At 41.3% G+C, this 13,692-nt stretch overlaps 1 protein-coding gene across 2 annotated transcripts in view; it reads left to right on the forward strand.

Moving 5' to 3' along the window:
- The first annotated feature begins 236 nt into the window (after positions 1-236).
- The window catches only part of bcr (BCR activator of RhoGEF and GTPase), a 65,495-nt gene continuing 52,039 nt past the window's right edge, over positions 237-13,692 (forward strand). For both annotated transcript variants that reach the window (XM_046867871.1, XM_046867872.1), the window contains exon 1: positions 237-2,426. In XM_046867871.1, the coding sequence (XP_046723827.1) occupies positions 950-2,426 (1,477 nt within the window). In that variant the 5' untranslated portion in view covers positions 237-949. The remainder of the gene's footprint in view (positions 2,427-13,692) is intronic.

The following is a 13,692-nucleotide window of genomic DNA, read 5'->3' on the forward strand; positions in this document are numbered from 1 at the left end:
AAGGTGAATCATAATATGGATATAAATTAGAATATAAACAAAAATCATATGCATATGATTTTGTGCCTTTAAAATAAATCAATGAAAGCAGAAACAACACTACACATCTGCACAGATGTGTATCTAAGACTAGTTTGATTTCTCCAACTAAACGACAAATCATATCTACCAGACCCTCCTTTTTATTTGCACTCTGTCAATCACACTGTCAAACCCCGCCCTTTCCTGTCCAAGCTCCTCCCCTCGGCTTTTCAGGCAGGAGCGCTGCGTAGCGACCAGGAGCTCAAGCGGAGAAGCTCCGACTAATTACACAGCGCGATCAGACAGCGGGCGACTATCGGGGCAGGATTTTTTCTACACCTACGACCAGGTCCGGGATTCTGCTTTACGCATAAGAAACATTTCTCCAGCCTTTTTTTTCTTCCCTGTGATTTGTATCATATTTTCACGCTCAGACGTCGGTACACAAAAGAGCATTGGAGATGATGGTGATGATGGTGATGATGATGATGATGGAGATGGAAAAACGGCGTCTCGTCATCACTAGAAGCCGGACAACGACAAGACTTTACACCTGGATGAACTGAAGAGGGATTTTGAAGGTGCTCACGGGTTGATACTTTGTAACAGACTGTTTTTGCGGTTTGAATGATCGTGTCCAGATGCTGTCATTGTGCTGTGGTCCTCTGCTGTGCTCCTCAAAGAAGGATGCATGGGAGTATGCCAGCTTTCCTGTTGTTTTCCTCCGCTGTGTTATGTGCTGATGAACGGTTTGGATTAGAAGCAACCAGATTCAAAAAAGACAAACCCCTGGGAAATCCTGACCAGTCTGTCTGTGTCTTATCCCAGTAACTCCTGAATTAAGTTTTCTGGACGCCGAGTTGCAGCGAAGTCACTGCATCGACCTTGCGTTACTTGAATTAATTTCAACCTACTTTTAAACTTTTCAATGATGGTAGAGCCTGTGGGATTTACTGAGGCCTGGAAGGCACAGTTTCCTGAGTCCGAGCCTCCAAAAATGGAGCTGCGGTCCGTGATGGGAATCGAGCAGGAACTAGAGAAATGCAAGGTGTCTATTAGAAGGCTGGAGCTGGAGGTGAACAAAGAACGTTTCCGCATGATCTATCTGCAGACGCTGCTGGCGAAAGAGAGGAAAAGTTATGACCGGCAGCGTTGGGGCTTCAGGAAGACACAGATGGCGGAGGGTGATGCTCACGCGGGTGGAGCTGACCCCCAGTATTCACAGATACAGGAGTCCAGTCAGGGAGATCGCACCAGATTCCAGCCTATAGGAGAAGCCAGGCCTAAACCCCGGCCTCCGCCGGCTAGGAAATCCGCCTCACATGGAGATGGATTGGAACTTCAGTCCACTTTCGAGCCCCACCAGCTAGGGCAGGGCAGTGAGACAGACGGGCTTTCACCATCTAAACAGAGAGGAGGAGTCTCGCCTCGCAGGCCGCATCCTCCTCCTGACAAGGAGCTCCCATCCGACCCATGTCCTAAAGACAAACCAGGCATGGGACTCGGGGTAGCTGCTTTGCGTTCCAACTTTGAGCGGATCAAACGAGCCAACTCGCACTCGGCTGGAGATGGACGAGGAGGCCAGGACAAGCAACCTTTCTACACCAACATGGAATTCCATCATGATAAGGGCCTGGTGCGAGTGAACGATCGGGACGTCTCAGACAAGATCATTTCCCTTGGAACACAAGCTGTGCAAATGGAGCGTAAGAGGTCACTCCATTCCCTGCCAGGCAACCTGGCCACGGTCACTAGTGACCTGCGACCCAGACCTGTCTGTAGGGGCCGATCCAGCGAGAGCACCTGCGGCTATGATGCTGAATGTGAAGATGGAGAACCCAACCCTCGGTACAACAGAGATGGTGCTGCTCGACCCAATGGAAACAAACCACCACCTCCTCCATGGCATCCGTCAGATTTCCAGCCGTACAGCGGAGTTTATGTGACCAGTGAAAGCGGTGATGGTCGGGTCACGATGCGAGAGCACGCCAGCAATGATGACCATCACCTTACCTGGCCGAGGAGATCCTACTCACCTGGAAGCTTGGAAGATGTTGGCGGAGGAGGGGGTGGCTACACACCTGACTGCAGCTCCAATGAGAACTTGACCTCCAGCGAGGACGACTTCTCATCAGGACAGTCGAGTCATGTGTCACCCAGCCCAACTGCCGCTTTCCGCAGACCCTTCAGGGAGAAAAGCCGCTCACCCTCTCAGAACTCTCAGCACTCATTGGACAGCAGCAGCCCTCCGACGCCACAGTCGCAGAAGAGACACAGGCAGCCACATGTGGTCGTTTCAGAGGCCACTATTGTCGGGGTTCGCAAAACAGGACAGATCTGGCCCCATGATGGAGACTCCACCCCCATCAGGACATCCCATGACAACAGTTACCATGGAGACCTGGGTAAGTGATGATTTAACCACTTTTTTTCTCAAAATATTGGGTAAGACACCTAAACAAAGCATTTGTCCAGTCTGTGCCACGAATGACGCGTTCTTGGTATGTTTGCTTTTCAGGGAATTACAATTCAGCATCGTTAAATATTATTCCGCTCGTTGTTTTTTGTAGGTCACCTTTAGGTTTTGCTGAGATAACGTTCTCTCACATGACTCTACTGTGTCCTTCATGGCTCATTATAGAAACAGCTGGGAGGCTTTGCATCTGAATGTGGGTTCACAGGACAGAAGAAATGTTGTGTAATTAAATGAAAGAGCTTATTCTGATGACGAGGGTTTGAATGTGAGTCTTCCGAGTCTCTCTCTTAGTCAGGAGTGGTTGTAGTGAAGGGGCGGTTTTACCACAGTGCTAATACCAGGCTATTACTATGTTTCATTGATTCCTTGCTAACACACTTTCCAGCCAGGCAGAACCACGCACTTAGTTTACTAAAACCTGAATTAGATTAGAAGGCGTGTCATTATACTCCTGATTTCCAGGATCCTTACAAAGAATTTATCCACAGGGGTCTGAGAGACACTGACTCATCAGGGGAAACGGATCCAACTCCCAGACGGGTTTATGAACACGCTAACAGGAACCTTGGACCGAGGAGTATTTCCTTAAAACGTATCCAATGTCTTTAACCTGTGTGTAGCCTTGAGGTGTTAAGAGCGGTGTAGTGTGATGTGGTGCACTTGGCTGGACAGTGATGCTCGTCAGTTCACCCGAACTAATGCCAAGGAGGTCTGAGCACTGATGCCAGACAAAGACAGACACCAGCTGAACTTGGGCTACACTGCTGAATTATAGACATTTTGTTTCTTGTCAAATTTTCTTTTTTAAAGATGACACTGGTGCTTGGTAACTGTGGTTGTGGTGAAGGAGTTGTATTACTCTTTTATTTTTTTTTAAAGGTTTTCTTGGTTTTTCCTTCCTACACTTTTCATTAGTGACTCAGGCGATACGATAATTATAGCAGTGAGTCATTCAGATTCATGCTATGGAGAGACTGAATAGGATATTAACTTTGCAGCCTACTTCCCTGTGGCTTACTATTTCTGTTGGCTTATCTTCTTTATTCTGCTTTCAAGTTTTATGTCGAAACTTAAAAAGATGAGGGTCGTGCCTGTGTTTTGAACCTCGATGAATGAAAAAAAACGGCATTCGACATAACGTATGTGTAGTACATGGCAGAATAAATAAAGAAATCCATAAACACAGAAGAAGTCACAGGCAGTAGTCAGTCTAGACGGGCAGGTCCTGTAAATTATTCTGTAAATAAACAAGTATATAAGATTATCGATCTTAAGATGACACAATACGACCAAAATAATTGTAATTATTTTTTTTTAATTAGAAATATTTGAAGTTTTCAAGTCAAGTCAAGTCAAGTTTATTTCTGTTGTTTTTTTTTTCACAACAGACATTGTCTCAAAGCAGCTTTACAGAATTAAACAGTTAAGGTGAACGATGTGTATTTATACCTGATGAGCAGCCATGGCAACTGTGGCAAAAACTCCCTCAGATGTTATGAGGAAGAAACCTTGAGAGGAACCAGACTCAAAAAGGGGAACCCATCCTCATTTGGGTGATATCAAGAGTGTGATTATAGATCTTTAAAACAATACAGAACACTGGAGAGTGAGAACTAACATGAGCACTGGAATGTAAGATTATAAGTAATGATCTTTCTACAGTCTTTTACAGTCATTGTGGTTATGAAACTGGGAGCCACTGAGCAACTCATAAAATAGCTCAACATTTGCGATCATCACAGATCCAACACCAGCTTCTCCATACCAGAGCCTTTAAACACTCCAGGAGGTCCAATGTCAAGTTTTGCACGGCAGGCAAACGTAGCATCGTATATACTCACGAACCGGCGTCCACATGCCCGCCGCTATATATATATATATATATATATATATATATATATATATATATATATATATATTGTATCATTTATACAATACGATACTAGAAATTGCTGTACTGTCATTTTTTAAATTATTAACAAATTACAGTATACTACCGTATTCTGATCACCATTCTTTAAGGCTCCTTTGTAGACTGTGTTCTAGACTATTTCATAAATTTTGTTATCTTAGTTACACAGCTGAGCAATTGAGGGTTAAGGGCCTTGCTCAAGGGCCCAGCAATGGCAGCTTGGTAATGCTGAGATTTCAACCCATGACCTTCCGATCAGAATTCTAACTTCCCATATTTGTGGCTATCTATCTAATTTGCCAAAATATGACTTTTGAACATTCTTATCTCTTTAAAGTTTACCTCTTATCTTAATCTCTCTTGTTTTTGTTCCTCATTCATGACTTTGTAGCGATGCGTATTAAGGATAATCGCACCGTTGCGACCTTGTGATGGCTTTTCCCATTTCCGTTCTGCAATTTCACCTCGGAAACGGTTTCCCGTTTTGCGTCATTACATCGTTTTTTCTGAACATGCTGAAATGCAACATTAAAACTTGTACTCCACACGATGATCAGGGCAAGGGTCTACCTGTCGCTCGTCTTTTACCGTCATCCTGGTGCTGTCCTTTGGCATTGCTCCAGCGTGACTGCTTTCGGAATTGATGGAACGCAATGTGAGTTTCCACCACAACCATCGTGTATACCTTAAAGAAAGGGAAAGATAAATAAAGACAGAAGGAGGTAAAGTGCTTTTGTGTTTGTGTGTGTGTGTGTTTGTGTGTGAGCTGCTGTCTCCTGCTTCAGTGCAGGCTTTAAAGATGCACAGATGTCCTATTGCATAACAGTGTGAGCATCCTCTCTCCCTCTGCTTCTGGCTTGCCTTGTGTGTGTGTGTGTGTGTGTGTGTGTGTGTCTGTGGAAAAAGAGTAGTCGTATTTATGTGCGTAGTGAGAGTAAGTAGTGAGAGTAAGTGATGGAGCATACATATGGCAACACCAGGTGCTAAGGGCTACACAGGATCTGTGTGTTCTTTTTTAAAAATAGCAAAACGCTTGTGATGACATGGATAGATAGATAGATAGATAGATAGATAGATAGATAGATAGATAGATAGATAGATAGATGGATAGATGGATAGATGGATGGATAGATAGTTGCTGTATGTGTCTCACATGTATAAAAGGAATCTCTCTGGAAGGAGGGATTTTCTGCAAGTTCTTTAGTGAATCCCAGACCCATGTGGTGTTTCTGCTCTTCCAGGAAGTCCCTATTCCCACGATGGATGTCCTTCTGGTAAACAACACATGCAATTGTTTCCTAATGTCTTTTATTTTCTTTTCTTTTGTCAAAGTGGAGATTCAGGCTGAAATGTGCTTGTTAGAGATCGTTAGGGAGAGACAGACAGAAAGAGAATGAGAGAGGGAGGAAGTGCAAGACAACAAACATCTCTCTCTCTCTCTCTCTCTCTCTCTCTCTCTCTCTCTCTCTCTCTCTCTCTCTCTCTCTCTCGCCGCTCACACACCAGCTTCCAAGAAAACATCAGTCATTCATTATGGATAAAAGGATTGGGCCCCTGTGCAGCTGCCTCTTTACACATACTACATGGCTGTGTAACTCCAGCCTAGACACCGATTACAACCCTTCAATTCACTGCTGTTTGGCTTTCTGTTTCTGTAATTGTGTAGAATGGGAACGGTACGAATAAAACTGTAAAAATCTTTTGCGTTCATTTAAAAAGACAGACACACTGAAGGTGGTTCGGAGAATCAGGTAGGAAGGACGGCCTTGCTTTAACCTCGTGAATTAAGGATATATTTGTTTTATATTCACAGTGCGGCGATGTTCTTTCACCAACAGTGCAGCAGTTTATAGGATCAACGTTAAAGCTATTTTTGTGGCTCATAGAGTCGAATCTGGATATGTTTTAAAAATCGAAAAATATTTTATACGCACGTTTACACAGTCAAGTCAAACCGGGACTTTTCATTTTACAGGTATAAAAATGGATGCTAGCATGCCGTCACTACACGCAGCTGTTAGTCAAGATGGCAGACAACATGGGTTTGGTGATGAAGTTTCTTGTAAAAGAAGGCGTTAAACACGCAACATCTACAGAAGACATCAAGCACAATACGGTGATGAGATGCTCAGTAGCAGTGAGACATTTGAATGGTGTGGACGTTTCAAAGATGGCCGTACGTCCGACAGTAACAATCCTGGTTTTGGTGGTTCCCAGGCTGTCCTTGGATGGTTCAGGCGGATATATGTATAAAAGTAGTACATTGAAAAATGAATACAGTTTCCACTTCTTAAAATTTGTTCTTTTAATTTATAAACTCAAAAGCCCCGGGTTGACTTGAACGCTGCTCGTATGTACATGAAATATACAAATTTTTTGTCCATTCTATTCCTTTCCTTTTTTTTTTGCCAAATCCTTTTCTGTTATGAAATACTTAATTAATAGTTATTTAAACCCCACAAATAGTTTTTCCTAAGTGTCCTAATTTTAGTGTCTTCAGTGCTTTTTTTTTGTTAATAAAATGTTTTCCCACATTGGTCTTGTAAAAAGCAAACATTCGATTTTTACCATTTTTGGTTGGTAAACAAAATTAAACCAAAGACACATTCAGCTGAAGATAAATTGTGGTTTTATGTGGTGATTTTTTTGTCAGAAATTTTGTCTCAATCCACTCACATTCACCTCTTCATTTTCGGTAGTTCGTAGTAAGAAACAAAGGAAATCATGACTCATGACTCGGTGCTAATGGAAATTTAAATACATGTTATGGAAACTCAGCTCTAGGGTTTATTGGTTCCTGGGGTGGTGCCTCAGTTGAACCTGGAAGCTGCTTTTGCAGTCATGTGCTTCTCCTCATGAAAGAGCTGAATGCAGAAAATGAGTTTAAACACTAGACTCGACTGGTGCATGTTAGAGGTTATGGTTTTGATCGTGCACACATTTTGGATCAAAGCAGATACTTTGGTTTGAATGCAATTAAAGAAAACATTCAACCCTGTGTGTGTGTGTGTGTGTGTGTGAGAGAAAGGTGGATAGGTGGGTGTGTAAATGGATGGTCTGATGCAAATAGAGAAAAAGAATCTTCTGCTCAATACACTCATTGTCCAACATTTCTGGACTGAGGTCAGACAAGTTCTTATTTTTAACCAGAGTGAAGACTCAGGAGCAGAGCTTTCCTGTGGCAGCTGGCGCTCACCACCAGAGCACGCTCAAAATAAGGGATCACTGTGGCATTTCCCTGTTTATCCAACTGAAAATATGAAATGTGTACTTTTTTCACTCCAGAGTTTAGCTTTTTTGGGCAGTTTCAGTTGCCATGTTTTGTCCGGGTGTGAATGTGCATTCCACACAGGGTTGGAAAAATTAAACCCAGAAGCTGAAATCCACTCAGGGGAGTAAAAGCAAAAAAAAAAAAAAGGCAGCAGTGAACGAACAGAAGTGCACTTGATATGCTAATGAAAAGAAACCCTTCAGTCTGGTGGTGTGAGGCGTTCAGATGTTACCCGTGCAGGATGCCATGAAGTATCAAAACAGTCCCCAGCAGACTTTGAAGTTTGTGCACTTGAAGCTTCAGGAACCACAGACGGTATTTGGGGGCTGGACCCATCCCAACTCTTTCTGCATCCTGCTGTGGGAGGGGGTGGGGTGGGGGGGATTACAATGAAGGAGATTAGAAGTTTTTAGAGCGTGCATTATTTGAAGACCAGAAATCTTTAAGGCTTTTAGCAAGACCTGACTTTGGAAAAGTTGTTTTTGGGTCTGAACACTAATGGGATACCTCATAGATCTTGGATACGTCTTTTGTCGAAATATGCCTGTAAAATTCGAAAACTTTACACTATTTCATTGTGGACTTCAGTCTTTTCTTCCTAAATGGGTTCTATAAGCTATTAATACCTGTATCTGTATATTTAATCGTTGTAGGGTTTGTAAGCATGATGGAGAACCTGCTTTTGCTGGAATGTTGCTTTTGTCCAAATCTCTCTGAAGGTTCCACACTTGTTCAGTGTAGATTCAATGCCTACAGAGGAGACTACAAAGGGCGGTGTCGTAGCCAGCAGGCAGTTGGCAGCCAGAAATACTGGACACTGCGCAGATGGTAAAATCTCCTGCAGTGTGTTTCCTGAGGTGAGCAACATTCTGCCCGCCTGTCTGTATATATCCAGCAGCACAAACCCGGGATCAGGGTCTGGACCATGACCCCAGGCCAGAGGAAGAACAGAAAATCTGACCCACCCTGTAATGTGGGCATAGCGGGTGCTGCCCTCGACCTGCCTGCTTATGGACACACACCCCACCCAGACCACGAAGTGTGTGCGTGTGTTTGCTGAAGCGTTATTGCCAAGGTCTCAAACACAGGCACCCTGTGAATATGCAGCCATCCCAAAAGAAAGCTCAAGAAATAGCTGGCGTTAGAAAAGCCTGTCCAGGGCTTAGCTCTCGAAAACAAAGTGGGTCTTTATTTTCCTGAGCCCAAGCTAACATCGTTCACTTCGTATTCAGCGCTATATGCTGCGCTGGACTCCAGAGTGGTGGAGTGTAAGGGGTGAGGAGAACAGGGAGTGTTGATTAGCATCAGATGTGACACTCCTTGGGTTTTGGATTCTATCTTGCTGGGTAAATCTACGTACCCCGTGTCTGCTGATGATGGATTGATGATGCATGATGGATTCACAATGTATTTAGTATTCAGTTGTTTTACGTTCTGCATAGTATTTATAGTTGTAATAGTATTAGTATTTAGTTTTGAAATGTTTTACACCGCATACGTATTAATACAATTAATGCCACAACAATCTGTTAAAGAACAGCCTACACTTTTTTTCTATTTGATCAAATAAATAAGTAAGTAATAAATAAATCATATTATTTATCAGATTTTTTCTTTTGTTTTTTTTTGTAGATTAAATTCAAACAAATTTGACTCTTTGTAACTAACTACAGAAAACATTTTAGGTTAATATAGATTAATATAGGGCAGAGGTGCCCAAACATTTTCAATAAATTGGCAAAAATCAGGGCAAAAAAATCGAGGGCAATGCGCCAAAAAAAAGTACAATTGTACCAAATATTAAAGTCGCCATGGTTCCCTTTATTTTGGGATTTAATATTTAAAAATTAATTAATTAATTAATAAATAAATAGGAAATTGTTATTTATTTATTTTTAATTTTTTCAACATTTTAATTAATTGAAACTTACAGTACATTGAGAAACACTCCAGTTAAGTGTACAATACAGTTCAATGCCTAATACAGATATTCAGTGACCTCTATTGAGCTCTTTATTTTTCACAATTATTAAAAAAAAAAAAAAAAGGCTATGCTTCCGATTTAAAAAAACGTCTGCGAAATTTTTGCAGATTACTGCGTTAAAAGCACCACAAAGGCATGAACAATTAATGAATGATATAGTACTCAACCTCGGTATATGGGTAAACATGCTGGTGGGTTGGACTCTGCACACACAAAACACACTCTTACATCGTAACATTTGTTTATGGCGCTTCTCTAATTGTGTTGTGCGGTAACAAATAAATCAAGCATTGTTCGCCGCCCGATAAAAATAAGACTTTCCAGATTGTTCTTTCTTGTGGTTAAATGAAGCGTTCTTTATTTTGCAGCCAGATTTGCTTCCTCATGCAGCCTGGACAGCTGCTTTGAATTTGTTGTGTTTGCAATTACCAGGCTTGCACCTTTCTGCTGCGTGTGCGTGTGTCTGGAGTTTTCCACTAAACGAGGGGAAAAGCCGAAAGAGATCAAAGCTCCAACCTGAGGACACTGGGGGTTCCCTCTTATTTTAATAGTGTTTCAAAAAGAGCTGATTAGCGTCAAACGTCAGCATTACCATTTTTTCCTGTGATCATGTACAACGATTTTTTTTGTTGTGATAAAAACTCACTGTTGTTGTGGACAGGATTCAATCATCCTGGCTGACTATGATAGGATCTGTCTTTTTTTTCCTTTTAGCTTCAGGTCACAGCTTAAAATTCAGTGTGTTATCCGTTGTTATGAGCATTGACCAGAATCATTCGCTTTTTCGTCTTTATTCCTAATGTATGTACAAAAAGGTTCACCGTATGCATTTTGATCAGTTTTTCTCTCAGCAATCGGATGGATTATGGATAATAGTAATCATATTTTTAATGTGATGAAGAATTACTGTTCCACGAATGTACGCTAGTAACATTGCAAGGCTGTGATTTTTGTAGTTAAATCGTTTGTTTGCTGACTAATTAGCGCTGAGTTTACTAGCTAGCACTCGGTATGATAAAGACTGTAGAATCGAACAAATTGTAATCATTTCGATCGAAAATTTTATTACTAGTCACCACAGTTGTAGTTTTCGCAACCTGCTAGTTGAAAAGGAGTTATCGTGTCGCTACAGCTGTGCTAGCACATTGAATGTAAATGTATTCAACGCCAGTTGAGATTTTAGCACCGTATAGGTTCAAAGTTAGCACACTGCTTTGTCTTTGGCTTTTTGGTTCTTGCGGATTCAATCAGGCGTACGGACAATGCCGAGCGATCTACTGGTTGAGTGTCTGCTCTGAAATCTGCCAGAATTAATCAGTCATAAAATATAGAAAATATACAATCATATCATTAATAAGTAAATAATATGTAATGATAAGCCTTATAGGGTTCTGTTCAGTAGCTGAAATATACAGGATTTAGGTTTTTTTTTTTTTCTTACTGTGGTTGTGGTAATACTATGGAAAGAGCAGTGTGTGTGTGTGTGTGTGTGTGGGTGGCTGAGTGTCAAGAGTTCTCATGTCCGCTGTGATTTTCTTGATGGCTGGAGATGTGGCGATTCAGTGCACTGGGTGAGGGATAGAGGAAAAGTTTTCTCTCCTGTCAGGTCTCATTTATTAATCGTCAGTGTCTTATTTTCAACTTCATCGGACGGCTACTGTGGTCAGAAACCTGCCTCAAATTACCGCTGAAGGAAGTGAGATGTTTGGCTTCTCATAGAAGTCAGCAGGATAGTTACCCACTTTAAGTCACGCTACGCTGATTGTGATTGTTTATGAATTTTGCGAAGTGGATTGCAGTCACTAAACGCTGAAATGATATCATGTTGTTACTGTATCAGCTGTTCTTTGGTTTACTCTCATCTTTTTTTCTTTTCCTTCATCCTGGTTCCAGCTGGTCCTTTGTTGTAGGATTTATGTAGGTACAGGGCATTAGGTGAAGCTTTTGTTGGATTTATTGCAGAATGGGCAGGAGGGAAATCACGGTAATAAAGGCGACACTATGAGGTGCAGATTGGAATTGGCATCTGGTGGTCTGTTTGAGTTGTTTGCTCTGCTCTGGCCAGGTTTCTGCTGTCAGTGTCTTGTGGAGATCTTAAAGCTGTGAAGTAAAAAGGCCCCATTTATGATTGTTTGCCTCAGATCTGTGGTGTGTATGATAGTCAAAAATCAATTGCTTTCAATTTGTTTTTAAGAAAATGTATAATACGAGGTGGTATCAAAAAGTTGCTCTTGCACAGCAATACAGCGCTTCTCACGGTCCTGCCACTCATGGAATGTGTCCTGGAAGTCTTCTTTTCAAAGCGTGTTGAGCACTTTGTGTGATTTCTGCTGGATCTTGGCAATGGTGTCAAAACGGTGATCTATAAGCTGCATAATTTATTTTTCTGGAAATCTGCAGGAGCCAAATCTGTCGAGTAGTGTGGGTGCGGAAGTGAGATCATGTGGATTGTTCTCCGACTATCATTATGCACAAGTTGCTGAATGGTTGTGAAGTTTTCAGTCTTAATCACTTTCCGCTTTTGAAGCATGCACGTCACTCAAAATACCTCGTACAATTCGTTGCAGTATCGTCGCATGTCAAAAGTTTTAGATTTGCTCTTTGTTTTAACAATGCGTGGAATCGCAGCTGTGGTAAGGCATGTGGTTAGAATAGCACCAGTTAGCAACATTAGTTTCAAATTCTTGATACCACCTCGTAGATTTTTTTTAAGAAAACAACTTAAAAGAAAACAACTTTTCCAACTATGAACGCTTTGTACATTTATTTTTTATCCTCTGACTGTTCTATGGCTTAAAATGCTGTCAAACTAAAGCATTTCGTGAAATAAGAAACATGATGGCGGTACGCAGCTGGAAAAAAGAAAAGTAAGAAACAACGAAAAAATATTTCAGTTCAAAAAATTCAGCTGTGCAAACTATTGGTATTTCCCACATTGATATTTGGGAGAAATGCAGGAACTGTGAACAATTGGAAATGCTCGCTGTCATTGGGAATTCTCCCTCTTATTGAAAATGTCTACTTTTTGAGTAGGTGAGGTTTGAGGGTTGTGCTCATTGGCCCAGTAACAGCTTGTTCGTATTGAACTGAAACTTTTTAAAGTATTTACCATAATTTCCGCTTATATATATAAGCCGCACCCACTGAATTTTACAAATATTTTTATATTTAACATAAATAAGCCTATTGTCTACACTAATGTACTTTACACAGGCTTTAACGAAAGACACGTTTCTGTTCTGGAGTTAGCGAGCTCTCCCTTCAACCAGACTCAACGCGTCACAACGGCTTGTATCTAAACAGTAGCCTACCAAGAAAGTCATTGTTCACTGTCTTCCTCCTTCCTTTCACAACTATTTCTCTCTGGAGTTCATCTTTTGGCATCGTCGTGCGTTTAAAAAAACGTTTTTTCTCCCGATGCCGTGCAGCTCAGAAAACATGTGAGGTGCATTTTTTTGTTTCCGTTCAGAAATTTTATTGGTCTAATGTTATGTCACTCAGTTTTTTGGCTTGAAGTTTGTGAAACCAGAAAAAACCCAGGAAAAATTCATAAATTAGCTGCTTCGTTGTTTAAGCCGCGGGGTTCAAAACGTGGGAAACAGTAGCGGCTTATAGTCCAAAGAATACAGTAAGTTTGGCAAAAATCCACCAGCTTAATAGGTGACATGTAGCATATATGTCTCTCCAGGATTGCACAAACCTGAGAAAGTACATGAAGAATGCTTTTAGGAAGCCATATTCTGTAATGTTATGTTGGTTGAGTTTACTTTTTCCTCATTCCCTTGTGTTTGGTTGTTGGAAAGCGCTGGTTTGATCCCCGGAGTCATGCCTACTTCCTTATTTTTCTCGCAATTCTTTATTCGTTGTGTATATCTTTCTCTTTCGTTGAAGAATATTTATTCCAAATTTAAATTCTTTTTGCTTCATGGTCATTTCGGCTTTTAGTACAAAACTGTAGCTGAGCAGGCATTTTACTTATTGCACTTTTTCCTTTGTAAAAAAATTACATTATTTTCCCTCCTGCCCTA

The sequence above is a fragment of the Silurus meridionalis genome, chromosome 15 (genome assembly GCF_014805685.1).
Source record: "Silurus meridionalis isolate SWU-2019-XX chromosome 15, ASM1480568v1, whole genome shotgun sequence".
Classification (NCBI taxonomy): Eukaryota; Metazoa; Chordata; class Actinopteri; order Siluriformes; family Siluridae; genus Silurus; species Silurus meridionalis.